Below are 26,897 nucleotides of genomic sequence, written 5' to 3'. Positions count from 1 at the left end.
TTGGATATAGGATTACATCAGATCATATACATAATCATATCTTTGCATGAATATTCATATGGGGCGTGGTGTAGGCGGAGCATGGGCGGGGACACCTCTTTTGAGGATCATCTTGGTGGTCGTTCCGGTTGCCTTCATCATGGGCTGGGGTCTCTTGATGAGTCTTCTTCTTTGAACTTTTGAACTTCTTTCTTAATTTGGCCAATTCTCGGTGTACTTGGCTTGGTCCCCATGGCTTGGCAAAGCTCTTAGGGTCAGTTTGACATTGTTGGCTCTGAACATGCTTAGCTCATCAGTTCCCCTATCTTTATCTCTCTTTCTTGTCATTGTGTTCTATGCTTTAGCTGATTTGTTGCTCTATGTGTTTCTTAAATGCTATGATTTCTTCAAATGCCTCACATTCTATGTTTTAACTCATTATTCCTTGAAGGCTATCTGTTTTGGGGCTTCAATTTTCTTTGTTTATAATTAAGGGCCAATCACAAAGTGTAAGCCAGGGACTCAGTCCTTGGACACAACTTTGTTATAGATTCTTTCTATCTATTCTTAGCCTAGCCTAGCTGCTCTGCAAACCTCTCTCTATATTCTATTAGCATAGTCCTAATGTATTATATATAATATCTTAATAAAACAGCTTCTGATTCAAGAAACAAGATTCACCTCCTCTCTCTCACCAGCTGCAACCCACACAGGCGCTGTAATAGATATTCATAGATATCAATTCAATACAAGTATTGAATACCCAAAATACAAATGCATATTCATAACTTTGGTACATCCCATTCCCTGTTTCCCATGGTAATTAGTCCAAAAGCCATTAGGCATGCGCGGTTTGTTCCTTGAAATGGGGTCCCTTTCATGGGAAAGGTCCCAAAATAAGGAAGTAAATGAAGTCTTCCTCCTTCTGACCTTTCTACCTTTTCAATGCAAATGTGACAAATGAACCCATTGGTAGAACTCCCACTCCCCATCTTCAACTGGTTTCAGAGCAGAGGAGGCCTACAATTGTCTTATGTTCCTAAAATCTATTTATCAGTTTCTATATTCTTCATTATAAACCCAGCTAACCCAACATCGTGCTGACAAGCAATCAATTATTAGTTAACTCTTAACTTCATCAAGGCCTGCCCATTTATTTTAATTAACTCCAATAAAGCTTAACTCTAACTGAAATCCTAGCTCCTCTAAAATCTCTAAATTCCTTCAAGTTTATGCCTCACTCGGGTCTCCCATTCCCGAGATCATTTCCGGCCGTTCCCCGGCTCTCTCCCTCCCGGGATCATTCCCGGTGGCCCCCGTGTCTTTCCCATCCCGGGATCGTTCCCGGCAGTTCCCTGGGTCTCCCCTGGGTCCTTCCCCGGGTCTCTCTGTCCCGGGATTATTCCCGGTGCCCCCCAGCTCTCTCCTTCCCGCGATCGTTCCCGGTTCCCCCTGGGTCTCTCGTTCCCAGCATCGTTCCGTGCGGTTCCCCGGGTCTCCCATTCCCGGGATCGTTGCCAGTTCCCCCTGGGTCTCTCCCTCTCAGGATCGTTCCCGGCAGTTCCCCGAGTCTCTCCTTGCCTGGATCGTTTCCCCGGGTCTCTTCTTTCCGGGATCGTCCCCGGTTCCCCCGGGTCTCTCGTTCCTGGCATCGTTCCCGGTGCCCCCCTTGTCTTCCATTCCCGGGATCGTTCTCAGCGGTTCCCCGGTTCTCTCCATCCCGGGATCGTTCCCGGTGCTCCCCGGGTCTCCCCGGCATCATTCCCGGCGGTTCCCTGTGTCTCTCCATTCCGGGATCGTTCCCCGCAGTTCCCTGGGTCTCTCCTTCCCTGGATCATTCCCTGTGCCCCCCATGTCTCTCCTTCCCGGGATCGCTCCCTCCCGGATCTCTCCCTCCCAGGATCGTTCCCGGTTCCCTCTGGGTCTCTCGTTCCCGGCATCGTTCCATGCGGTTCCCCCGGATTTCCCACTCCCGGGATCATTCCTGGTGCCTCCCTGGTCTCTCCCTCCCGGGATCGTTCCCGGTTCCCCCTGGGTGTTTCCCTCCCGGGATCGTTCCCGGTGCTCCCCGGCTCTCCCATTCCCGGGATCGTTCCCGGGTCCCTCCCTGGAGCCAAGGCTGTGTCTGGCTTGTGTCACCTGGGCTGCTCCGCGCTCCTGCTGCGGGTCCTCCCCCCGTCAGCTCTCGTTTTGGGGAGATCCCGCTTTATTCCTCGCTGCTTGCTGGCCAGCGCCCCAAATCCGGCAGGACACACCCCTGTCCACTGTCCGTGTCCCCTGTCACCTGCCCCCCGTCACCTGTCCCTGTCTCCTGTCCCTGTCTCCTGTCCCCTGTCACCTGTCCCCTGTCCCATCCTCTCTCCTGCCGAGGGAGGATGCCACCCCCGGTTGTTGGTGGCTGTCACCGCCCTGGTCACACCGGGGCTGGTCCGGATCCCCGCCCCTCCTGCGTCCCCTCCCCGGGCTCTGAGCACACCTGGGGAGGCCGTGCAGAGTTTGGGTGTCTCCCCCTGACCCCCACCCGTTCTCCCCCAGGTAAAGCCAAAGCAGCGTCGCCCGCCCCGGTGGCCTCGAGCCCCGCCCCGAGCCAGCCCGGCGTGACACACCTGGCCGTGCAGGCCACGCCACAGGTAACTGTCTCCCGGGGCTGGGGGGCATGGGGGACCCCGGGGGAGGTGGCCGCAAGCAGGGGGTGGCCAGGTAAGGGGGACCCCTTTTGTCCCCCCACGCAGAACTGGGGAAGAAGGGAAGGTCCGGGTGCCCCTTGTGTCCCTATGGAGAAGGGGTTCAGGGGTAGGGGGGACCCCGAGGTGAAGGGGATTCCTTCTCTGCCCCCCATCCCCACACAGCGGGGTCAGCAGTAATGGGGGGACCCCTTAATCCCCTCCAGAGAGGCTCCACAGCCCCCCCAGTGCCCCCCAGTTCACAGAGCTCCCACGGAGAGGGGTTCCCAGTTCAGGGGGGCTCCCCCTTTGCTTCCCCCGCCCAGAGATTCACCAGGGAGCCCCCCAGTTACCCGAGGGATTCCCAGTACAGGGGGGCTCTCCCTTTGCCCCCCCCAGAGGGATTCCTCGGGGATTTCCCCTTTGCCCCCCCCCCCCCCCAGAGGATTCCCCGGGGATTTCCCCTTTGCCCCCCCCCAGAGGGATTCCCTGGGGGTTCCCCCTTTTCCCCCTCCCCCGAGGGGTGTCCCAGGCGGGGCGGGGGGTCCCCGCGGGGGTTTCCCTGATGCTGAGCAGGGCGTTGATTTGTGTTTCTCTTTCAAATCTCATTTATCTCCGCAGGTGTTGGCTCAGGAAAGCTTAGCCACAGGTGTGACAGGAGTAATGGTTCCGGCAGGGACAGTTACTCAACCTCTTCTTATCCCCATCAGTATTGCAGGTCAGGTGACAGGCCAGCAGGCGCTGGCCCTGGTGACAATTCCCACAGCAACGCTCGCCGCGCTCCCGGGACTGACGCCGGCGCACCTGCGGGGGCGATTTTCAAACCGCCCGTAGCCAATCTCACAGGTAACCCCGCCCGGAGCGGCCGGACCGCGGCAGCGGCACCGGGATCTGACAGAGAACGGGAAGAGTTGGGGCTCCAGGTGCGACCGGGATCTGAGAGGAGAACGGGAAGAGTTGGGGCTCCAGGTGCTACCGGGGATCTGACAGAGAACGGGAAGAGTTGGGGCTCCAGGTGCTACCGGGATCTGACAGAGAACGGAAGAGTTGGGGCTCCAGGTGCTACCGGGGATCTGACAGAGAACGGGAAGAGTTGGGGCTCCAGGTGTGGCTGCCAGAGCCCAATGGGCTTGGGAGATTTGAGTATTGAGCTGTAGATTTGGGGCTCCAGGTGTAGCTGCAGGAGCCAAATGGGCTTGGACTTGGGGGATTTGAGTATCAAGGTGCAGCTTTGGGGCTCCAGGTGAGGCACCTGGTGTAGATTTCCACATGCGACACCTGGTGTAGATTTGGGGCTCTAGGTGTGGCTCCAGGAGGGCTCTGAAATGGGCTTGAATTTGGGGGATTTGGGTATCAAATAAGGAGTAGTTTTGAGGCTCCAGGTGTGGCATCTGGTGTAGATTTCCAGGTGTGGCACCTGTTGGAGATTTAGGACTCCACATGTGGCACCTGATGGAGATTTGGGGCTCCAGGTGTGGCTGCAGAAGCCAATGGGCTTGGGAAATTTGAGTATGGAAGGCGTAGCTTTGAGGGTCCACCTGTGGCACTTGGTGTAGATTTGGGGTTGCAGGTGTGGCCTCTGAGTATATTTCTGCATGTGGTCCCTGGTGTACATTTGGGGCTCCACCTGTGGCACTTGGTGGAGATTTGGGGCTCCAGGTGTGGCTGCAGGAGGGCTCTGAAATGGGCTTGAATTTGGCGGATTGAGTATAAAAGGTGAAGATTTGGGGCTCCAGAAGTGACACCTGGTGTAGCTTTGAGGCTCCACCTGTGGCACGTGCTGTAGATTTGGGGCATCAGGTCTGGAAGCAACAGGTGCTTACAACAGGTGAGGTCCAGGTAGATTTGGGCTGCAGGTGTGGCTGGAGAAGCCCAATGGGCTTGGTCTTGGTGGATTTGAGTATCAAGGTGTAGCTTTGAGGCTCCACTTGTTGTAGATTTGGGCCTCCAGTGTAGCACCTCGTGTAGATTTGAAGCTCCAGGTATGGCTACAGGAGGGCTCTGAAATGGGCTTGGATTTGAGTATAAAAGGTGCAGCTTTCAGGCTCCAGGTGTGGCCCCTGGTTTAGATTTGGGGCTCCGGATGTGGCACCTCGTTTAGATTTGGGACTCCAGGTGTGGCACCTGGTGTAGATTTCAGGCTCCAGGTGTGGCTGCAGGAGCTGAATGGGTTTGGACTTGGGGGATTTCAGTACCAAAGATGTAGCTTTGAGGCTCCAGGTGTGGCACCTGGTGCAGACTTGGGGCTCCAGAAGTGACACCTGGTGTAGCTTTAAGACTCCAGGTGTGGCACCTGATGGAGATTTGGGGCTGGCTCCAGGGGTGGCACCTGGTGTATATTTTGGGGCTCCACCTGTGGCACCTGGTGTAGATTTGGGGTTCCAGGTGTGACACCTGGTATAGGTTTGGGGCTCCAGGTGTGGCACGTGCTTACAACAGATGAGGTCCAGGTAGTTTTGGGGCTCCAGGTGTGGCTGTGGTAGCTGAATGGGCTTGGACTTGGGGATTTGAGTATCGAAGGTGCAGCTTTGAGGCTCCACCTGTGGCACCTGGTGTGGCTTTGAGGCTCCAGATGTGGCACCTGGTGCAGATTTGGGGCTCCAGGTGTGGTACCTGGTTTAGGGCTCCAGGTATGACATCTAATGTAGATTTGGGGCTCCAGGTGTGGTTGCAGGAGGTGCAAATCTCACCAGGTTTGAGGCTCCTGGTGTAGATTTGGGGTTTCACCTGTGGCACAAGCTTTTGCAACAGTAGAAGTCCAGGTAGATTTGGGGCTCCAGGTGTGGCTGCAGGAGCCCAATGGGCTTGGGGAATTTGAGTATGGAAGCTGTAGCTTTCAGGCTCCAGGTGTAGCACCTGGTCTAGATTTGGGGCTCCAGGTGTGGCACGTGATGCAGATTTAGGGCTCCAGATGTGGCTCCCGGTGTAGTTTGAGGCTCCAGATGTGGCACCTGGTGTAGATTTGGGGCTCCAGGTGCTGCTGCAGCTTCAGGAACCCAATGGGCTTGGGGCATTTGAGTATCAAGGTGTAGCTTTGAGGCTCCAGATGTGGCGCCTTATAGATTTGGGGTTCCATATGAGGTACCTGGTGCAGATCTGGGGCTCCAGGTGTGGCATCTAGTGTAGATATGGGGCTCTGGAAGTGACACCTGGTGTAGATTCAAGGCTCCATGTGTGGCCCCTGGACTAAATTTCCAGATGTGGCCCCTAATCTAGATTTGAGGCTCCAGGTGTCACACCTGGTGTAGATTTGGGGCTCCAGGTGTGGCCGCAGGAGGGCTTTGAAATTTGGGGGATTTGAGTATCAAGGTGTAGCTTTGAGGCTCCACCTGTGGCACCAGGTGTAGATTTAGGGCTCTAGAAGTGACACCTGGTGTAGATCTGGGGCTCCAGATGTGGCACCTGGTGCAGATTTGGGGCTCCAGATGCAGCTGCAGTTTCAGGAGCCCAATGGGCTTGGACTTGAGGGATTTGAGTATCGAAGGTGTAGCTCTGAGGCTCCAGATGTGACACCTGTTGGGGGTTTAGGACTCCACCTGTGGCACCTGCTGTAGATTTGGTGCTCCAGGTGTGGCACTGGTGTAGATTTCCAGATGTGATGCCTGGTGTAGATTTGGGGCTCCAGATGCAGCTTCAGGAGCCCAATGGGCTTGGACTTGGGGGATTTGAGTACCGAAGGTGTAGCTCTGAGGCTGCAGGTGTGGCACCTGGTGTAGATTTGGGGTTCCACATGTGGCACCTGGTGCAGATTTGGGGCTCCAGGTGTGGTACCTGGTTTAGGGCTCCAGGTATGACACGTGCTTGCAACAGGTGAGATCCAAGTAGATTGGAGACTCCAGGTGTGACACCTGCTGTAGATTTGGGGCTCCAGGTGTGGAACCTGGTGTAGATTTGGGGCTCCAGGTGTGCCTGCAGCTTCAGGAGCCCAGTGGGCTTGGATTTGGGAGATTTCAGTATCAAGGTGTAGCTTTCAGACTCCAGCTGTAGCACCTGCTGTAATTTTGGAGCTCCAGGTGTGGCTGCAGGAGTCCAATGGCTTGGGGATTTGAGTATGGAAGTGTGTAGGTTTGAGGCTCCACCTGTGGCAGTTTCAGATTTGGCTGCAGTTTCCTTGTGGCTGCAGAATGGGCTGGACTTGGGGATTTGAAACCCGAAGGTGTAGCTCTTTGAGACTCCAGCTGGGGCTCCAGGTGCAGATTTGGGGCTCCAGGTGCAGCTCCAGATGAAGATTTAGGGCTCCGGGTGCAGATTTGGGCTCCAGTTGTGGCTCCAGGTGCAGATTTTTGGCTCCAGGTGCAGATTTTTGGCTCCAGGTGCAGACTTGGAGCTGCAGGTGCAGATTTGGGGTTCCAGGTGTAGTTCCAGGTGCAGATTTGTGGCTCCGGGTGCAGATTTGGGGCTCCAGGTGTTGTTCCAGGTGCAGATTTGAGGCTCCAGGTGCAGATTTGGGGCTCGAGGTGCAGATTTGAGGCTCCAGGTGGGGCTCCAGGTGCAGAATGGGGCTCCAGGTGTAGCTCCAGGTGCAGATTTGAGGCTCCAGGTGCAGATTTTTGGCTCCAGGTACCGATTTGGGGCTCCAGCTGCAGCTTTGGGGCTCCAGATGTGGCTCCAGATGCAGATTAGGGGCTCCAGGTGCAGATTTCGGACTCCAGGTGTAGTTCCAGGTACCGATTTGGGGCTCCATGTGCAGATTTGGGGCTCCAGGTGCAGATTTGGGGCTTCAGGTGCAGATTTGGGTCTCCAAGTGGGGCTCCAGGTGTAGTTCCAGATGCAGATTTGGGCTCCAGGTGCAGATTTGGGCTCGAGAATGTGAATCCCACAGGGAGCGGCAATGAGCATCTGGATGATTTGGGGCTCCAGGTGTGGCACTAGGTGCAGATTTGAAGCTCGAGGTGCAGAATTGGGGTTCCAGGTGCAGTTTTGAGGCTCCAGGTGCAGATTTGGTGCTCCAGGTGTGGCACCAGGTGCAGATTTTTGGCTCCAGGTGCAGATTTGGGATTCCAGGGGCAGATTTGAGGCTTCAGGTGAGGCTCCAGGTGCAGATTTGGGGGTTCAGGTGCAGATTTGGGGCTCCAGGTGCATATTTGGTGCTCCAGGTGCAGATTTTTTGGCTCCAGGTGCAGATTTGGGATTCCAGGGGCAGATTTGAGGCTTCAGGTGAGGCTCCAGGTGCACATTTGGGGTTTCAGGTGCACATTTGGGACTCCAGGTTCCAGGTGTGCCCCCCCCCCCGCCACACCAGTGTGAACACCTCCAGGTGTGGACGGGGAGGGATCGACCCCATCTCTGGGTGGCTTTAGTGACCCTGCACCTGTGCCAGGTGTGTCGGGGCCGTTTCGGGCAGCAGCCCCGGGTGCAGGCGACACCCGCGGGAGGGAGGGGACACCCGGGGGGCTGGGCGGGGGCGCGGGCGCGTTGTGTGGCGGTGCCGGTGCCATCACTGACGGTGTCTCCGTCTCTCCGCAGCCGCCGCCGTGCTCAGCCCCGCCGTCCCGGCCGTGCCCGCGGTGCCGGCGCCGCGCCCGCCCCCGGGGCAGCCCCCGCTGCTGCCCCAGCCCCCCCCGGCGCCCACCCCCCCAAAGGAGCCCCCGGTGGCCGTGCAGCCCCAGATCACCGGACTGGCCTTTAACCCTGGCATTGTAAGGAGCGAGCCCGGCACGGGCCGGGAGTGGCGGGGCCGGGGCCGTGCCTCAGTTTCCCCGGGCAGGATCCCAGTCCCGGGGCCCAGAACGGGATCCCTGCCTCAGTTTCCCCAGAACGAGATCCCTGCCTCAGTTTCCCTAGCGAGGAATCCAGCCCCCGTGTCCCAGTGCAGGATCCCAGCCTCAGTTTCCCCAGGCAGGATCCCACTCTGTTTCCACACGGCAGATTGTGACCTCAGTGTCCCTGGAGAGGATCCCAGCCTCAGTTTCCCTGTGCAGGATCCCTGCCTCAGTTTCCCCAGGCAATGTTCAGTTTCCCTGAACACAATCCCACCCTGATTTTATGTGCAAGATCCCTGCCTCAGTTTCCCCAGGCAGGATCCCAGCCCCCATTTCCAAGAATGAGATCCCAGCCTCAGTTTCCCTGTGCAGGAACCCTGCCTCAGTTTCCCCAAGCAGGATTCTGGTCTCAGTTTCCCCAGAACATGATTCCTGCCTCAGTTTCCCCAAGCAGGATTCTGGTCTCAGTTTCCCCAGAACATGATTCCTGCCTCAGTTTCCCCAGGCAGGATCCCAGCCCCGGGCCCAGAACGAGATCCCAGCCTCAGTTTCCCCAGAACAGGATCCCTGCCTCAGTTTCCCCAGGCAATGTTCATTATCCCTCTACACAATCCCAGCCTGGTTTTACATGCAAGATCCCAGCCTCAGTTTCCCCGGGCAGGATCCCAGCCCCGGGGCCCAGAACGAGATCCCAGCCTCAGTTTCCCCAGAACAGGATCCCTGCCTCAGTTTCCCAGGCAATGTTCAGTTTCCCTGTGCACAATCCCAGCCTGGTTTTACAGGCAAGATTCCTGCCTCAGTTTCCCCAGAACAGGATCCCTGCCTCAGTTTCCCAGGTGGGATCCCTGCCTCAGTTTCCCCAAGCAGGATCCCTGCCTCAGTTTCCCAGGTGGGATCCCAGCCTCAGTTTCCCCAAGCAGGATTCCATCCCCGGGCCCAGAATGAGATCCCTGCCTCAGTTTCCCTGTGCAGGATCCCTGCCTCAGTTTCCCCAAGCAGGATTCTGGTCTCAGTTTCCCCAGAACGAGATCCCTGCCTCAGTTTCCCCAAGCAGGATTCTGGTCTCAGTTTCCCCAGAACACGATCCCTGCCTCAGTTTCCCCAGGCAGGATCCCAGCCCTGGGCCCAGAACGAGATCCCTGCCTCAGTTTCCCTGTGCAGGATCCCTGTCTCAGTGTCCCTGGAGAGAATCCCTGCCTCAGTTTCCCCACGATAAGATCCCAGGTGGGATCCCAGCCTCAGTTTCCCCAAGCAGGATCCCTGCCTCAGATTCCTCAAAACACAATCCCAGCCTCAGTTTCCCCAGGTAGGATCCCAGCCCCGAGGCCCAGAATGGGATCCCTGCCTCAGTTTCCCCAGAACGAGATCCCTGCCTCAGTTTCCCCAGAACAGGATCCCTGCCTCAGTTTCCCAGGTGGGATCCCAGCCTCAGTTTCCCCAGTGCAGGATTCCAGTCCCCCTGTCCCAGAACGAGATCTCAGCCTCAGTTTCCCCAAGCAGGATTCCAGCCTGATTTTACGTGCAAGATCCCTGCCTCAGTTTCCCTGAACTCAATCCCTGCCTCAGTTTCCCCAATGCAGGATTCCGGACTCAGTTTCCCTGGGCAGGATCCCTGCCTCAGTTTCCCCGAACTCAATCCCAGCCTCAGTTTCCCCAGTGCAGGATTCCAGCCTCAGTTTCCCCAGAACACAACCCCTGCCTCAGTTTCCCTGAACTCAACCCCAGCCTCAGTTTCCCCAGTGCAGGATTCCAGCTTCAGTTTCCCCAGAACACAACCCCTGCCTCAGTTTCCCTGAACTCAATCCCAGCCTCAGTTTCCCCAGAACACAACCCCTGCCTCAGTTTCCCTGAACTCAATCCCAGCCTCAGTTTCCCCAGAACACAACCCCTGCCTCAGTTTCCTGAACTCAATCCCAGCCTCAGTTTCCCCACCCCAAGAAGCTGCAGCTCTGCTTTGGGCAGCTCCCAGCAGAGGGATTTAGGGATTTATGGATTTAGGGATTTATGGATTTATGGATTTAGGGACCCCCAGGGACCCCAGCGGCCACTGGGAGGGCGGTACCTCCCCCGGGGGTCCCGGTGCCCCCCGGCCCCGCTCTGACCCCGTTTCCATCCCGCAGCTCACGGCGGCTCTGGGGGCGCAGCCGCAGATCCTGGGGTCCCTCAGCGCCCCCCCCGTGATCGCCACCCCCCCTGCCCAGCGTGCAGGGGATCCCGGGGCAGCTGCTGAGCACCGCCCAGGGCCAGGTACGTGGGCTCACCTGTCCGTGCCCCCCCCGGGGCGGTGACACCTGGGGCGGGGGTCCCGGCTGTTCCCGGGGCCGTGTCCCCCCTCAGGGCCGGTTTTGGGGTCCCCCATCACTGTGTCCCCCCCCCAGGTGATCGGGACCCTGCCGTGGGACCCTCGGGGTGGGTGTTTGGGGTCCCCCATTGCTGTGCCCCCCCCCAGGTGATCGGGACCCTGCCGTGGCCCCCGTACCCCCTCGGGGTGGGTGTTTGGGGTCCCCCATTGCTGTGTCCCCCCCCCAGGTGATCGGGACCCTGCCGTGGGTCGTGGCCCCCGTACCCCCTCGGGGTGGGTGTTTGGGGTCCCCCATCGCTGTGTCCCCCCCCAGGTGATCGGGACCCTGCCGTGGGTCGTGGCCCCCCCCCGGGGTGGCCGCGGCCGCCCCCGCGCCGGCCCCGCCCAGCCTGCAGGTGACAGCGGTGACCCCGCAGCTGCTGCTGAACGCGCAGGGCCAGGTGATCGCCACGCTGGGCGCCACGCTGGCCACGGGGACAGCCCTGGCCGCCGCCCCCCCCGCGCCCGCCCCCGGCAAGAAAAACGGCCCCGCTGAGCAGCCCCCCATCAAGAGCGAGGTGAGGCCGCACCCCGAGAGCCCCTGAGCCCCCCGAGACACCCTGAGACCCCCTGAGCCCCCCCCAGTCATCCCCGAGACCCCCGAGTCACCCCGAGTCACCCTGAGTCACCCTGAGTCACCCTGAGTTACCCCGAGACGCCACGAGTCATCCTGAGCCCCCCAAGACACCCTGAGCCCCCCGAGCCCCTCGAGTCACCTCAAGACCTCCCCAAGTCACCCTGAGACCGTCTGAGCCCCCCCAAGTCACCTTGACCCTCCCCCGAGACCCCCCGAGTCGCCCCGAGCCCCCCGAGTCAGGGTCACCCCCCAGGTTACCCCGCAAGTCACTCCTGGGTTCCCCCCCCCCCAGGCCCCCAGGTCATCCCTGGGTCCCTCCAAGTCCCCCCATGTCACCCCCGTGTCCCCCCACGTCCAGCTTCCCCCCTGGTCTCCCCCAGGTCCCCCCATGTCACCCTCGGTCCCCCCAGGTAACCTCCGGTCCCCCCTATGTCACCCCTGGTCCCCTCAGGTGATCCTCAGTCCCCTCCATGTCACCCCTGGGTCACCCCCATGTCACCCCTGGGTCACCCCCATGTCACCCCTGTGTCCCCCCAGGTCCAGCCCATCCAGCCGGCCCCCGCGGGGGTGGGGCCGAGCCCCCCGGCCGTGCCCAAGGTGTCGGTGCCGCCATCGCCGGGGCCCGGCCCGGGCTCCGAGACCCCGACCGTGAGCCAGCTGGTGGCCAGTGAGTGCTGGGGCGCTGGGGGCACTGGGGGGACTGGGGGCACTGGGGGGAACTGGGGGCACTGGGGGGACTGGGGGAACTGGGGGGACTGGGGGGAACTGGGGGGAACTGGGGGCACTGGGGGGAACTGGGGGCACTGGGGGAACTGGGGGGAACTGGGGTGACTGGGGGAACTGGGGGACTGGGGGAACTGGGGGGACTGGGGGGAACTGGGGCACTGGTGGCCAGTGAGTGCTGGGGCGCTGGGGGAACTGGGAGCACTGGTAGAACTAGGGGCACTGGGAGCACTGGGAGTGCTGGGGGAACTGGGGGCACTGGGAGCTCTGGGGGGACTGGGAGCACTGGGAGTGCTGGGGGAACTGGGGGCACTGGGAGCTCTGGGGGCCGCTGGGGAGCACTGGGAGCACTGGGAGCACTGGGGGGACTGGGGGGACTGGGGGCACTGGGAGCTCTGGGGGCCGCTGGGGAGCACTGGGAGCACTGGTGGCCAGTGAGTGCTGGGGGCACTGGGAGCAATGGGAGAACTGGGAGCCCTGGGAGCGCTACGGGGACTGGGGACACTGGGGGGACTGAGGGCACTGGGAGCATTGGGAGTACTGGGAGCACTGGGGGCACTGGGAGCACTGGAGGGACTGGGAGGGGGGTGGCAGGGGCTGGCACGGCTGGCACGGGGCGGGTGGGCTCAGGGGGGACGGTGGGAAGGGGCATGGCAAGAACTGGGATTGCGTGGGGAGAGGGATTAATGGGATCTGAGGTCCCCTGGTAACAGTGGGGTCTGGAAAGTGTTGGGAAGATCAGGGTGTGGGATCCCTGGGAAGAGATAAGAGGGACTGTGGGAAAAAGGGATAATGGGGTGTGGGGTCCCTGGGAGGAGGATAATGGGGTCTGGGGTCCCCTGGCGACAGTGGGGTCTGGACAGTTTTGGGAAGAGAGAGATCAGAGCGTGGGATCCCTGGGAAGAGAATAACGAAGTGTGGGAGGAGATAAGAAGAGCTGGGGGAGGAGATAAGTGGGAAAAAGGGATAGTGGGGTCTGGGAATCCTGGGCAGAGAAATAAGGGGAACTGGGAAGAGGGATAACAGGGACTGGGATCCCCTGGCAATTACAGGGACTTTCCCCTGGAAAGGGTTGGGAAGAGAGCTGTCAGTCTGGGATCCCTGGGAGGAGAATAACAAAGTGTGGGATCCCTGGGCACAGATAAGAGGGACTGTGGGAAAAAGCGATAATGGGGTCTGGGGTCCCTGGGAAGAGGGGTTATGGGGTCTGAAGTCCCTGGGGAAAGGGGTAATGAGGGTCTGGGCTCACTGGGCAGAGGAATAAGGGGAACTGGGAGGAGAGATAACAGGGCCTGGGGTCTTTGGGATTACCAGAGTCGGGGAACCACCGGGAGGAGGAAGCGCTGGGTCTGGGGTCCAGGGGAAAAGGGATAACAGGGACTGAGGTCCCTGGGCACTGCAGGCTCTGGGATCTGGGCACAGCAGGTCTGGGGTTCCTGGGCACAGGGGTTCTGGGGTCTGGGGCACAGCAGGTTCTGGGGTCCCTGGGCAGGTTCCCCTGGGCACAGCAGATTCTGAGGTCCCTGGGCACAGCAGGTCTGGGCTCTGGACACAGCCGGTTCTGGAGTCTGGGGGCACTGCAGGCTCTGGGTTCCTGGGCACTGCAGGCTCTGGGGTCCCCTGGGCATGTTCCCCTGGGCACAGTGGGCTCTGGGATATGGGAGCACTGCAGGCTCTGGGGTGCCTGGGCACTGCAGGCTCTGGGATCTGGGGGCACAGTGGGCTCTGGGTCCCTGGGCAGGTTCCCCTGGGCACTGCAGGCTCTGGGCACAGCGGGTCTGGGGTCCCTGGGCCAGTTCCCCTGAGCGCAGCAGGCTCTGCGCACAATGGGCTCTGGGATATGGGGGCACTGCAGGCTCTGGGGTCCCTGGGCACAGCGGGCTCTGGGGTCCCCGGCCCCAGGCTCACCCCCCCGTGCCCCCCAGAGCCCCCCGCCCCGCCCAGCGCGGAGGAGGACGGGATCAACCTGGAGGAAATCCGGGAATTCGCCAAGAACTTCAAACTGCGGCGCCTCTCGCTGGGGCTGACCCAGACCCAGGTGGGGCAGGCGCTGACGGCCACCGAGGGCCCCGCCTACAGCCAGTCTGCCATCTGCAGGTATTGTCACCTGAGGGGACAGGTAATGGCACCTGGGGACAGGGACAGGGACAGGGACAGGGACAGGGCCATCTGCAGGTATTGTCACCTGAGGGGACAGGTAATGGCACCTGGGGACAGGGACAGGGACAGGGGCAGGGACAGGGCCATCTGCAGGTATTGGCACCTGAGGGGACAGGTAATGGCACCTGGGGACAGGGACAGGGCCATCTGCAGGTATTGGCACCTGGGGGACAGGTAATGGCACCTGGGGACAGGGACAGGGACAGGGGCAGGGACAGGGCCATCTGCAGGTATTGGCACCTGAGGGGACAGGTAATGGCACCTGGGGACAGGGACAGGGCCAGGGACAGGGCCATCTGCAGGTATTGGCACCTGAGGGGACAGGGACAGGGGTAGGGACAGGGACAGGGCCAGGTAATGGCACCTGAGGGGATGGGGACAGGGACAGGGCCATCTGCAGGTAATGGCACCTGAGGGACAGGGACAGGGCCATCTGCAGGTATTGTCACCTGAGGGACAGGTAATGGCACCTGGGGGACAGGGACAGGTATTTTCACCTGAGGGGACAGGTAATGGCACCTGGGGACAGGTAATGGCACCTGGGGGACAGGGACAGGGACAGGTAATGGCATCTGGGGGACAGGGACAGGTAATGTCACCTGAGGGGCCATCTGCAGGTATTGGCACCTGGGGACAGGTAATGGCACCTGGGGGGACAGGGACAGGGCCATCTGCAGGTATTGTCACTTGGGGGACAGGGACAGGTAATGGCACCTGGGGGACAGGGTCAGGTATTGTCACCTGAGGGGACAGGTAATGGCACCTGAGGGGACAGGGACAGGGACAGGTAATGTCACCTGAGTGGATGGGGACAGAGACAGGGACAGGGCCATCTGCAGGTAATGGCACCTGGGGGGACAGGGACAGGTAATGGGGGGTCATCTGCAGGTAATGGTACCTGAGGGGATGGGAACAGGGACAGGGACAGGGCCATTTGCAGGTAATGTGACCTGGGGGGACAGGGCCATCTGCAGATAATGTCACCTGGGAGACAGGTAATGGCACCTGGGGGGACATCTGCAGGTAATGGCACCTGGGGGGACAGGGCTAGGACAGGGCCAGCTGCAGGTGAGGGGACAGGACAGTGACAGGGGGCAGGCCCAGGGACAGGAGGAGGAAAGGGGAAAAGATGGAAAATTGGGGGAAGGGAGAGGTGGAGAAAGGGAGGAAAACAGGAGGAAATTGGAGAGAAGAAGGAAAAGTCTGGGAAAGGAGGAAAAGCTGAGAATGGGGAAAGAAGGGAAAAGGAAAATTGGGAAAGGGAGGGGAACTGGAGCAAAAGGAAAATGGGCAAAGGAGGAAAATGGGAAAAGGAGGAAAGTGAGAAAAGGAAGGAAATGAGTCAAAGGAGGAAAATGGGCAAAGGGAAAATGGGACAGAGGAGGAAAATGGGACAGAGAAGGAAACTGAGAAAATAAAGGAAACTGAGAGTAAAAAAATAAGGAAATGGGCAAAGGAGGAAAGTGAAAAAAGGGAAAATGGGACAGAGGAGGAAAGTGAGATAAAAGGAGCGAAATGGACAAAGGAAGAAAGTGAAAAAAGGAAGGAAATGGGCAAAGGAAAAAACTGAGAGAAAAGGAAGGGAATGGAACAAGGAGGAAGGTTAGAAAAGGAAGGAATGGGCCAAGGAGGGTGCTGGGTGTTGCTCCCCCCTCACTGTCACCCCCAGTCCCAGCCTGCTGTCCCCTTGTCCCCATCCCTGAGGGTCTCCTGTGGCCTCCACATCCCCTCAGGTTTGACAAGGTGGACATCAGCCCCAAGATATCCCTGCCCAGTGTCCCCCCTGAATGTCCCCTGTGTCCCCCCTGTCTCCTGTGTCCCCTCTGAGTGTCCCCTGTGTCCCTAGATTTGAGAAGCTGGACATCATGTTGAGTGTCCCCTGAATGTTCCCCCTGAGTGTCCCCCATGTCCCCCTGTCCCCAGGTTTGAGAAGCTGGACATCCCCCCTGAATGTCCCTGAGTGTCCCCTAAGTGTCCCCTGAATGTCCCCTGTGTCCCCAGGTTCAAGAAGCTGGACATCCCCCCTTGAGTGTCCCCTTGAGTGTCCCTTGCATGTCCCCTGTCCCCACAGATTCAAGAAGCTGGGCACCCCCCCAAGTGTCCCCTGCGTGTCCCCTGTGTCCTCAGGTTCGAGAAGTTGGACATCACGCTGAGTGTCCCCTGAGTCTCCCCTGAGTCTCCCCATGTCCCCTGTGTCCCCCCTGTGTCCCCAGGTTCAAGAAGCTGGATATCACACAGAGCGTCCCCTGAATGTCCCCTGGCCCCGCAGGTTCGAGAAGCTGGACATCACTCTGTGTCCCCTGAGTGTCCCTTGCATGTCCCCATGTGACCCCAGGTTCAAGAAGCTGGACATCACTCTGTGTCCCCTGAGTGTCCCTTGCATGTCCCCATGTGACCCCAGGTTCGAGAAGCTGGACATCACTCTGTGTCCCCCCTGTGTGTCCCCCTGTTCCCCCCAGGTTTGAGAAGCTGGACATCATGCTGAGTGTCCCCTGAATGTCCCCATGTCCCCTTAGGTTCGAGAAGCTGGACATCACGCTCAAGTGTCTCCTGTGTCCCCCCTGAAGGTCCCCATGTTCCTGCAGGTTCAAGAAGCTGGACATCACAGTGTCCCCTGAATGTCCCCTGAGTGTCCCCTGTGTGTCCCCTGAGTGTCAACCCCCTGTCCCCTTAGGTTCGAGAAGCTGGACATCACGCTGAATGTCCCCTGAGCGTCCCCTCTGTGTCCCCAGGTTCGAGAAGCTGGACATCACGCTGAATGTCCCCTGAGCGTCCCCTCTGTGTCCCCAGGTTCGAGAAGCTGGACATCACGCCCAAGAGCGCGCAGAAGCTGAAGCCGGTGCTGGAGAAGTGGCTGCGGGAGGCGGAGCAGCGGCAGCGCGAGGGGCAGCAGCACCTGCTGGAGTTCGTGGGCGGCGAGCCGGGCAAGAAGCGCAAGCGCCGCACCTCGTTCACGCCGCAGGCGCTGGAGGCGCTCAACGCGCACTTCGAGCGCAACGCGCTGCCCACGGGCGCGGAGATCACGCGCATCGCGCAGGAGCTGCGCTACGAGCGGGAGGTGGTGCGGGTGTGGTTCTGCAACCGCCGCCAGACGCTCAAGAACACCAGCAAGCTGAACGTGTTCCATGTGCCCTGAGGGCCGCGCCCGGCCCGGCTCTGCCCCGCCGACACCGACACCGGGACCGGACCGGACCGGACCGGGTGCAGCAGCGCCCGGGGCGCCGGGCTGGGAGCGCTGGGAGCGCCCGCGGGTCCGCCCCGGCTCCTGCCACAGCACTTTGGGCACTGCTCTGTCCCTCTGCCACCTGGTTCCGTCACCGCACCTGTCCCCGTGTCACCTGATTCTGTCACCGCACCTGTCCCTCTGCCACCTGGTTCTGTCACCGCACCTGTACCCGTGTCACCTGGTTCTGTCAGCGCACCTGTACCCGTGTCACCTGATTCTGTCACCACATCTGTACCTCTGTCCACCATGACTGTATCTGTGCCCATCCCCACTCTGCCCCTCAGCAAATACCAGTGCCCCGAGCTGGGAGCGCCCGCGGGTCCGCCCCGGCTCCAGCAGCACTTTGGGCACTGCTCTGTCCCTCTGCCACCTGGTTCCGTCACCGCACCTGTCCCTGTGTCACCTGTTCCATCAACACACCTGTCCCTGTGTCACCTGTTCCATCACCACACCTCTACCTGTGTCACCTGGTTCTGTCACCGCACCTGTCCCTGTGTCACCTGTTCCATCAACACACCTCTACCTGTGTCACCTGGTTCTGTCACCACACCTGTGCCTGTGTCACCTGGTTCTGTCACCGCGTCTGTCCCTGTGTCACCTATTCCATCAACACACCTGTCCCTGTGTCACCTGGTTCCGTCACCGCACCTGTACCTGTGTCACCTGGTTCTGTCACCGCACCTGTTCCTGTGTCACCTATTCCATCAACACACCTGTCCCTGTGTCACCTGGTTCTGTCACCGCACCTGTCCCTGTGTCACCTAGTTCCATCACCACACCTGTGCCTGTGTCAACCATGCCTATACCCCTGTCCAGCACACCTGCAGCTGTGCCCAGGTCCTTACCTGTGTCCACCATGCCCATACCTGTGTCCACCACACCGGTACCCATGTCTACCATGCCTGTAGCTGCGTCTACCACACCTGTACCTGTGTCCAGCACACTTGTGCTTGTGTTCAACCCCACTCTGCCCCTCAGAGACTCCCACATGCCCTAAACTGGGAGCGCTGGGAGCGCCCTGTGTCCTCCCAGGCTCCTGCCAGCAGCACTTTGGGCACTGTTCCGTCCCTCTGCCACCTGGTTCTGTCACCACACCTGTCCCTCTGCCACCATGCCCATACCTGTGTCCACCATGCCTGTATCTGTGTCCACCACACCCAGACCTGTGTCCACCACACCTATACCTGTATCCAGGCCCTCACTTGTGTCCATCAGCCCAGACCTGTGTCCAACATTCAACGTCTTCCACAAGCTCTGAACTGGGAGCACTGGGAACATCCCAGTTCCCAGTCACAGTCCCCCCTGACCACCTGCCATCAGCCCTTCGGCCGCTGGTTTTGTCCCTTTGGTCACTGGTTTTGTCCCTTTGGCCACCCCTGTGTCCCTCTAGCCCTGTGCCTGTACCTGTGCCTGTACCTGTGCCCACCCCCCTGTGCCCTCAGCACCCTGAACTGGGAGCACTGGGAATCCCTCTGTGTGTCCCACCAGTCACAGCCCCCTGATCTCCAGCCATCAGCACTTTGGCCACTGGATTTGTCCTTTTGGCCACAGATTTTGTCCCTTTGGCCATGGATTTGTCCCTTTGGCCACTGGATCTGTCCCTTTGGCCACAGATTTTGTCCCTTTGGCCATGGACTTGTCCCTCTGTCCCGTGCCTGTACCTGTGCCCACCTGTGCCTGTGTGTGCCCCCTGGTCCCTCCTCTCACACACGACCCCCCCTGTGACACATATGGTGACAGACCCCACCCCGAGTGTCACCCACCCACCCACAATCAGCGATTTCCATTTTCCCGGGTTTTGCCCTTTTCCCTGTGTTTCTGAGGCGATGTCACGGCTCACCGGGGGTGACCCCAAATTTATGTCACCCCCACATTGCGGGTCCCCCGCCTCGTGAGGGGCTTCTGGGGGTGATCCCCCACCTTGGGGACGTCCCGTGGGTGGATTTTGGGGACATCTCCGCCGGGTTTGGGGGGCGTGAACCCCAAAGCAGAGGCAGCGCCCCCTCCTCAGCTCCCCCTGCCCTGAGCGATTGGGGGGGACACGGGGGCGCCCGCTGGGGCCGCGGCAGACTGATGCACTTGATGTAGTGGTGTGAAATAAACAGTATTTTTCTTTTTTCTTTTCCTTTCCCCTTTTTTCAGGATTTGGGGGGCTGGGGGGGTTGGGTCCCTTCCTCCTCCTCGCCCCCCGTCCGCGGCCGGGCAGCGGCGGCAGCGGGAATCGAACCCGCGGTCCCGCGGGAGGCGCCGCGCACAACCCAGCGCCTCACAGAGCCCAGCGCCGCACGCCGCCGCGGCCACGCCCCCCAGCCAATCCCCGAGCGGTCTGCCCGGCGCGCAGCTCTCTATTGGTTATTGTCGCCGCCCGTCACGCGGCAAGACCTATTCCCATTGGCTGAGCCGGCCGAAGAGGCGGGGCCACCCTCCCAGCGGCGGGGGTGGGGCCGCCGCCTCCATCTTGGCGGAGCGGCGCGTTCGGGGGTCCCGGCCCGGAGCGGGGGGGGGCGGGCCCGGACTGGACTAGGGGGTCCCGGTCGGATTGGGGAGGGGTCCCGGTGTCGTCTGGGGGGTCCCGGCCCGGAGCGGGGGGGCGGGCCCGGCTTGGGGGGTCCCGGCGAAAATTGGGGGGTCCCGGCCCGGACTGGGGGTCCCGTCCCGGTTTGGGGGGTCCGGGCCCGGTTTGGGGGGTCCCGACGCAGATTGGGGGGTCCTGGCCTCGACTGGGGGGGTCCCCGTGGGTGCAGCCCCTCAGGGCAGTGCAGGACTTTGGGGTCCCCGTGTGTGAGCCCTTAGAGGGGAGTGCAGGATTTTGGGGTCCCATTGGGTGCAGCCCCTGTAGGGCAGTGCAGGATTTTGGGGTCCCCTTGGGTGCAGTTCTTGGAGGGGAGTGCAGGATTTTGGGGATTACCTTGGGTGCAAGGCAGTGCAGAATTTTGGGGTCCCCTTGGGTGCAGCCGCTGCAGGGCAGGGCAGGATTTTGGGGTCCCCTTGGGTGCAGCGGAGTGCAGGATTTTGGGGTCCCCACGGGTGCAGCCCCTTGAGGGCGGTGCAGGATTTTGGGGTCCCCTTGAGTGAAGGGCAGTGCAGAATTTTGGGATCCCTGCCCTTAGAGGGGAGTGCAGGATTTTGGGGGGTCCCTTTGAGTGCAGCCCCTGCAGGGCAGTGCAGGATTTTGGGGGGTCCCTGGGGGGTGCAGCCCCTAGAAGGGAGTGCAGAATTTTGGGGGGTTCCCTTGGGTGCAGAGCAGTGCAGGATTTTGGGGTCCCCTTGATCGCAGCCCTTAGAAGGGAGTGCAAGATTTTGGGGTCCCCGTGGGTGCAGCCCCTTGAGGGCAGTGCAGGATTTTGGGGTCCCCGTGGGTGCAGCCCCTTGAGGGCGGTGCAGGATTTTGGGGTCCCCTTGGGTGCAGCCTCTGTAGGGGAGTGCAAGTTTTGGGGTCCCCTTGGGTGCAGCCTTTGGGGTTGCTCTGTAGAACTCGGGGCCCCCCGGGGGTGTCACCTCTCAGGGGTTTTTGGGGTGCCCCCGAAGTGTTCCCTTTGAGGGGGGGGTGTTGCTGGGTTTTGGGGTTCATTTGCCTGAGCTAGCAGGGTTTGGAGGTCCCCAAATTAATCACTGCAGGAGAGGGTCCTCAAGAGGTTTGGGGGGGCTTTGGTACCCCCAGAAATCGGGGAGGTGTTGGGGTGCCCCAAGGAGCCCCTGGCTTGGGGGTGACTCTGAGGAACCCCATTTTTGGGGTGACACTGAAGACTCCGTTTTGGGGTGACCCTGAGCCCCATCAGTTTGGAGGTGACCCCAAGACCCGCTGGTTTTGGGGGTGACCCCTGATTTTGGGGGTGACCCCTGCAACCCCCACATTTGGGAGTGCCCCAAACCCCGCTTTTGCCGTATCCCCGAGACACCCCCATTTCTGAGTACCCCCTGCCTCACCCCCGTTTTTGGGGTGACCCTGAGGACCCCCCGTTTTTGGGGGTGACCCGGTGGCCGTTTCGGGGTGCCGGGGCCATGGCGTGGGCGCTGAAGCTGCCGCTGGCGGACGAGGTGATCGAGTCGGGGCTGGTGCAGGATTTCGACGCCAGCCTCTCGGGCATCGGGCAGGAGCTGGGTGCTGGCGCCTACAGCATGAGGTACAGGGACCCCAAAACCCACAGGGCACCCCAAAACAGGGCACCCCAAAAGATCCCGGGAAAGGCAGGAGCCGTGCGGGGAGTGGGGGGCCCCAAAAGGAGCTGGAGGTGGGAGGTGTCACCTCAGCAGCGGTGCCCGAAGAGGGAGGGGACCCTGGAATGTCCAGAGGCACCCCAAAATCATGGATCCCCAAAATCCCCAAGGGAAACCCCAAAATCTCCATGGGTCCCCAAGGGAAACCCCAAAATCTCCATGGATCCCCAAGGGTAACCCCAGAATATCCATGGGTCCCCAGAACCCCCAAGGAAAATCCCAGAATCTCTGGGGGTCCCCAGAATCTCCATGGATCCTCAGAAGCCCCAAGGGAAACTCCAAAATCTTCATGAATCCCCAAGGGAAACCCCAAAATCTCCATGGGTCCCCAGAATCCCCAAGGGAAAGCCCAAAATCTCCATGGGTCCCCAGAATCCCGAAGGGAAACCTCAAAATCTCCATGGGTCCCCAAGGGAAACCCTAAAATCTCGGGGGGAGTCCCCAAGATCTCTGTGAATCCCCAAAATCCTTCAGGGAAACCTCAAAATCTCCATGGATCCCCAAGGGAAACCCCAAAATATCCATGGATCCCCAAAATCCCCAAGGGAAACCCTGAAATGTCCAAGGGTCCCCAAAATCCCCAAGGGAAACCCCAAAATCTCAGGGGGTCCCCAGAGTCTCCAAGGGAAACCCTTCAATCTTTGGGGTCCCCAAATTCCCCAAGGGAAGCCCCAAAATCCCCAGGGGTCCCCAGAACCTCTGGGGGTCCCCAGCATGGCAGGGGGTGCCAGGGACATGGGAACCCTGAACTGTGCAAAGTTGGGGCACCAAGGGGGAAATGGAGGTGTGGGGTGGAGTAGGGATGGAGTAGAGATTGAATTGGGGTTGGAGCTGGGATGGAGTAGGGAAGGAGTTGGGAAGGAGTAGAGATGGAGTTGGGATGGAGTAGGATGGAGCTGGGATGGAGTTGGGATGAGTTTGAGATGGAGTTGGGTTGGAGTAGGGGTGGAGTTGGGGTTGGGGCTGGGATGGAATTGGGGTGGAGCTGGGATGGAGTTGGGATGGAGTTGGGTTGGAGTTGGGTTGGAGTTGTAATTGCAATTATAGCTGAAGTAATGCACGGAGCTGTGTTTGGGACTGGGATGGATTTAGGTTGGATTTGGGATGCAGTTGGGATGGGTTTGGGATGGATTTGGGATGGATTCAGGATGGATTTGGGATGGGTTTGGGATGGATTTCGGTTGGATTTGGGATGGATTCGGGATGGATTTGGGATGGATTCAGGATAGATTCGGGATGGATTTAGGTTGGATTTGGGATGCAGTTGGGATGGGTTTGGGATGGATTCGGGATGGATTTGGGATGGGTTTGGGATGGATTTGGGATGGACTCAGGATGGATTTGGGATGGGTTTGGGATGGATTTGGGATGCAGTTGGGATGGGTTTGGGATGGATTTGGGATGGACTCAGGATGGATTTGGGATGGGTTTGGGATGGATTTGGGATGCAGTTGGGATGGGTTTGGGATGGATTCAGGATGGATTCGGGATGGATTTGGGATGGGTTTGGGATGCGGTAGGGATGGACTTGGGATGCCATTGGGAGGGATTTGGGATGCAGTAAGAATTGATTCAGGATGAATTTGGGATGCAATAGGGATGGAGCTGGGATGCCATTGAGATGGATTTGGGATGGAGCTGGGATGGATTCGGGATGAATTTGGGATGAATTACGGATGCAGTAGAGATGAATTCAGGATGCAGTTAGGATAGATTCAGGATGGATTTGGGATGCCATTGGGATGGATTTGGGGTGCAGTAGGGATGGATTCAGGATGGATTTGGGATGAATTCGGGATGCAGTAGAGATGAATTCAGGATGGACAGATTCAGGATGGATTAAGGATGGATTTGGGATGGGTTTTGGATGGATTTGGGGTGCAGTAGGGATGGATTCAGGATGGATTCGGGATGAATTTGGGATGAATTCCGGATGCAGTAGAGATGAATTCAGGATGCAGTTAGGATAGATTCAGGATGGATTTGGGATGCCATTGGGATGGATTCAGGTTGGATTCAGGATGCCATTGGGCTGGAGCTGTGGTTGGAGCAGGGAAGGAGCAGGGCTGGAGTTACAGCAGGAATTGTGGTTGTAGTGATGGGAATCAGGATCAGCAGTGCTCACAGGTGTACCTGGGTGCTCACAGGTGTAATCAGATGGCCACAGGTGACAGGTGTGCCACAGGTGAGCCCCTGAGGCCAGATGTTCAGGACACACCTGGAGCCCTGGGCTCAGGCAGGGTCCAGAGGCAGAGCCAGGTGGGGCTCATCCTCCAGGTACCAAGTCTCAGGTTGGATTGAAGGCATCCCTGACCCCCCACCACCAGCTCACCTGTCTCAGGTGACCCTCTCCTGTGCTGACAGGTGTATTCAGATGGCCACAGGTGACAGGTGTGCCTCAGGTGAGGCCTCTGAGGCCAGATGTTCAGGACACACCTGGAGCCCTAGGCTCAGGCAGCGTCCAGAGGGAGAGCCAGGTTCCTGGTGGGGCTCTTCCTCCAAGTATCAAGGCCCAGGTTGGATTGAAGGAATCACCCCCCTCCCAGCTCACCTGTCTCAGGTGACTCTCCCCTATGCTGACAGGTGTATTCAGATGGCCACAGGTGTCAGGTGTGGCTCAGGTGAGCCTCTGAGGCCAGGCAGGGTTCAGAGGCACAGCCAAGGGGGGCTCTTCCTCCAGTTACCAAGGCCAAGGTTGGATTGAAGGCATCCATGACCCCCCCAGCTCACCTGTCTCAGGTGACTCTCTCCCATGCTGACAGGTGTATTCAGATGGCCACAGGTGTATTTCCCTGAGGCCAAATGTTCAGGACACACCTGGAGCCCTGAGTTCAGGCAGGGTCTGGGGACAGAGCCAGGTTCCTGGTGGGGCTCATCCTCCAGGTACCAAGGTTGGACTGAAGGAATCCCTGCCCCCCCAGCTCACCTGTCTCAGGTGACTCTCCCCTGTCCACAGCGATGTCCTGGCCCTGCCCATCTTCAAGCAGGAGGAGTCCAGCCTGCCCCCCGAGAGCCAGGACAAGCTGCTGCCCTTCCAGTACGTGCTGTGCGCTGCCACCTCGCCCGCTGTCAAGCTGCACGATGAGACCCTCACCTACCTCAACCAAGGTGAGCCTCACCTGTCCTGCACAGGTGCCTGGATGGCACCTGTGGGGTGGGGTGGGGGTTCTGCTGTGGAAGGTGGTGTTGTGGTGTTGTTTCCCCCCGGGAGTTGCTGAGTTTTGGGGTGTTGCTGTTGGGAGATGGGAGGGGGCAGTGCATGCACCTGGCTGTGCTCGGCACAGGTGGAGCAGGAGTCACCTGGGGGGTTCAGCAGGTTGGAGGCGGGGGACTGGAGAGTGGAAACAGGGGTGTGCACAGGTGTGCAGGGTGGAGGCAGGGTGTGTGTAAGGTGTATCTGTACAGGTGTGTGTAGGGTGGTTACAAGTGTATGAGGATGGTTACAGGTGTGTGTAAGATGTATCTGTGTGTGTAAGGTGTATCTGTACAGGTGTGTGTAAGGTGATTACAGGTGTGTGTAAGATGTATCTGTGTGTGTAAGGTGTGTCTGTACAGGTGTGTGCAGGGTGCTTACAGGTGTATGTAAGGTGTATCTGTACAGGTGTGTGCAGAGGATATGCAGATGTGTGTAAGGCGTATCTGTACAGGTGTGTGCAGGGTGCATACAGGTGTAAGGTGTATCTGTGTACACCTGTACAGGTGCAGAGGACTGCAGGTGTGATTGAGTAAGGTGTATTTGTATAGGTGTGTGCAGGGTGGATACAGGTGTGTGTAAGGTGTATCTGGGTGTGTAAGGTGTATTTGTACACGTGTGTGTAGGGCGGATGCAGGTGTACAACGTGGCTACAGGTGTATGTAAAGTATGTCTGTACAGGTGTGTCTACAGGTGTGTGTGCAGGCTGGATACAGGTGTGTGTAAGGTGTATCTGTATAGGTGTGTGCAGAGGATTACAGGTGTGTGTAAGGTGTGTCTGTGTGTGTAAGGTGTGTCTGTACAGGTGTGTGCAGGGTGGTTACAGGTGTGTGCAAGGTGTATGTGTGTAAGGTGTGTCTGTACAGGTGTGTGTAAGGTGGTTACAGGTGTGTGCAAGGTGTATCTGTGTGTAAGGTGTATCTGTACAGGTGTGTGTAAGGTGGTTACAGGTGTGTGCAAGGTGTATCTGTGTGTAAGGTGTATCTGTACAGGTGTGTGTAAGGTGGTTACAGGTGTGTGCAGGGTGTATGTGTGTAAGGTGTATCTGTACAGGTGTGTGTAAGGTGGTTATAGGTGTGTGTAAGGTGTATCTGTGTGTGTAAGGTGTATCTGTACAGGTGTGTGTAAGGTGGTTACAGGTGTGTGCAAGGTGTATCTGTGTGTGTTAAGGTGTATCTTACAGGTGTGTGCAGGGTGGTTACAGGTGTATGTAAGGTGTATCTGTGTGTGTAAGGTGTATTTGTACAGGTCAGTGATGGGCAGCTCTGCAGGATGGCAGTTACAGGTTCAGGTGTACCTGCTGCTTTCAGGTACATCTGGAAGGTCTGGGTTGGTGGGACCCCAAATGAGGGAGGAGCTCAGGTGACAGGTACAGGTGACAGAAACCCTCAGGTGCCCTCCTGCCCCCAGGTCAATCCTATGAGATCCGGATGTTGGACAACAGGAAACTCGGGGAGCTGCCCGAGATCAACGGGAAGCTGGTCAAGGTGAGCAGAGAGCTCAGGTACCCCTGGGCCAGGTGTGCTCATGCCAGGGGTACCTGGGCCAGGTGTGCCCATGCCAGCCAGGTGCCCTCCAGAGCCCTGCAGCTGAGTGGGGCTGGGAGCTGGGGGAGGAGGGTGGGTCCCTTTGCCCCTTTCTGGCACAGGGAGGGGCTGCACACCTGGCCAGGTGTGTCAGGGCAGCCCCAGGTGATGTTTCCCCGTCCCCAGAGCATCTTCCGGGTGGTTTTCCACGACCGGCGGCTGCAGTACACGGAGCACCAGCAGCTGGAGGGCTGGAGGTGGAACAGACCTGGCGACAGGATCCTGGACATAGGTGAGTCTCACCTGGCTGGGGTGGCTGGGAGGTCCCAGGTGGGCCTCACCTGTGCCCCCCTCCCCTGCAGATATCCCGATGTCCGTGGGCATCATCGACCCCCGCGCGAACCCGACCCAGCTCAACACCGTGGAGTTCCTGTGGGACCCCTCCAAGAGGACCTCGGTCTTCATCCAGGTGAGCACAGGTGGGCTCTGTTCCGGATCCAGGTGAGGACAGGTAGGGTCTGTCCTGCATCCAGGTGAGGACAGGTGGGCACTGCCTCACATCCAGGTGGGCTCTGTCCTACATTAGGGT

General features: G+C 59.3%; 2 protein-coding genes across 4 annotated transcripts in view; both read left to right on the top strand.

Annotated features, from left to right (window-relative positions):
• Positions 1–2,354: 2,354 nt before the first annotated feature.
• On the top strand, positions 2,355–19,490 carry LOC134413709 (POU domain, class 6, transcription factor 1-like). Its single transcript, XM_063147748.1, is given in 13 exon segments — positions 2,355–2,406; positions 2,515–2,609; positions 3,264–3,438; positions 3,441–3,488; positions 8,109–8,281; positions 10,465–10,533; positions 10,535–10,591; positions 10,960–10,989; positions 10,991–11,203; positions 11,800–11,929; positions 13,911–14,082; positions 16,605–16,661; positions 16,936–19,490. Coding segments are annotated over 13 exon segments (1,617 nt in total). The 3' UTR covers positions 17,282–19,490.
• Positions 19,491–20,061: 571 nt separating this feature from the next.
• The window catches only part of LOC134413712 (transcription factor CP2), a 28,033-nt gene continuing 21,197 nt past the window's right edge, over positions 20,062–26,897 (top strand). For all 3 annotated transcript variants that reach the window (XR_010026576.1, XM_063147751.1, XM_063147750.1), the window contains exons 1-5: positions 20,062–21,495; positions 24,546–24,697; positions 26,193–26,269; positions 26,495–26,600; positions 26,671–26,777. Coding sequence is in view for 2 of the 3 variants with exons in the window: in XM_063147751.1 (XP_063003821.1) it covers positions 21,374–21,495; positions 24,546–24,697; positions 26,193–26,269; positions 26,495–26,600; positions 26,671–26,777 (564 nt within the window). In the remaining variant the exon portion in view is untranslated. The remainder of the gene's footprint in view (positions 21,496–24,545; positions 24,698–26,192; positions 26,270–26,494; positions 26,601–26,670; positions 26,778–26,897) is intronic.

This window comes from Melospiza melodia, unplaced genomic scaffold (genome assembly GCF_035770615.1).
Source record: "Melospiza melodia melodia isolate bMelMel2 unplaced genomic scaffold, bMelMel2.pri scaffold_48, whole genome shotgun sequence".
NCBI lineage: Eukaryota > Metazoa > Chordata > Aves > Passeriformes > Passerellidae > Melospiza > Melospiza melodia.
This window is presented reverse-complemented; position numbering and strand designations above follow the sequence as displayed.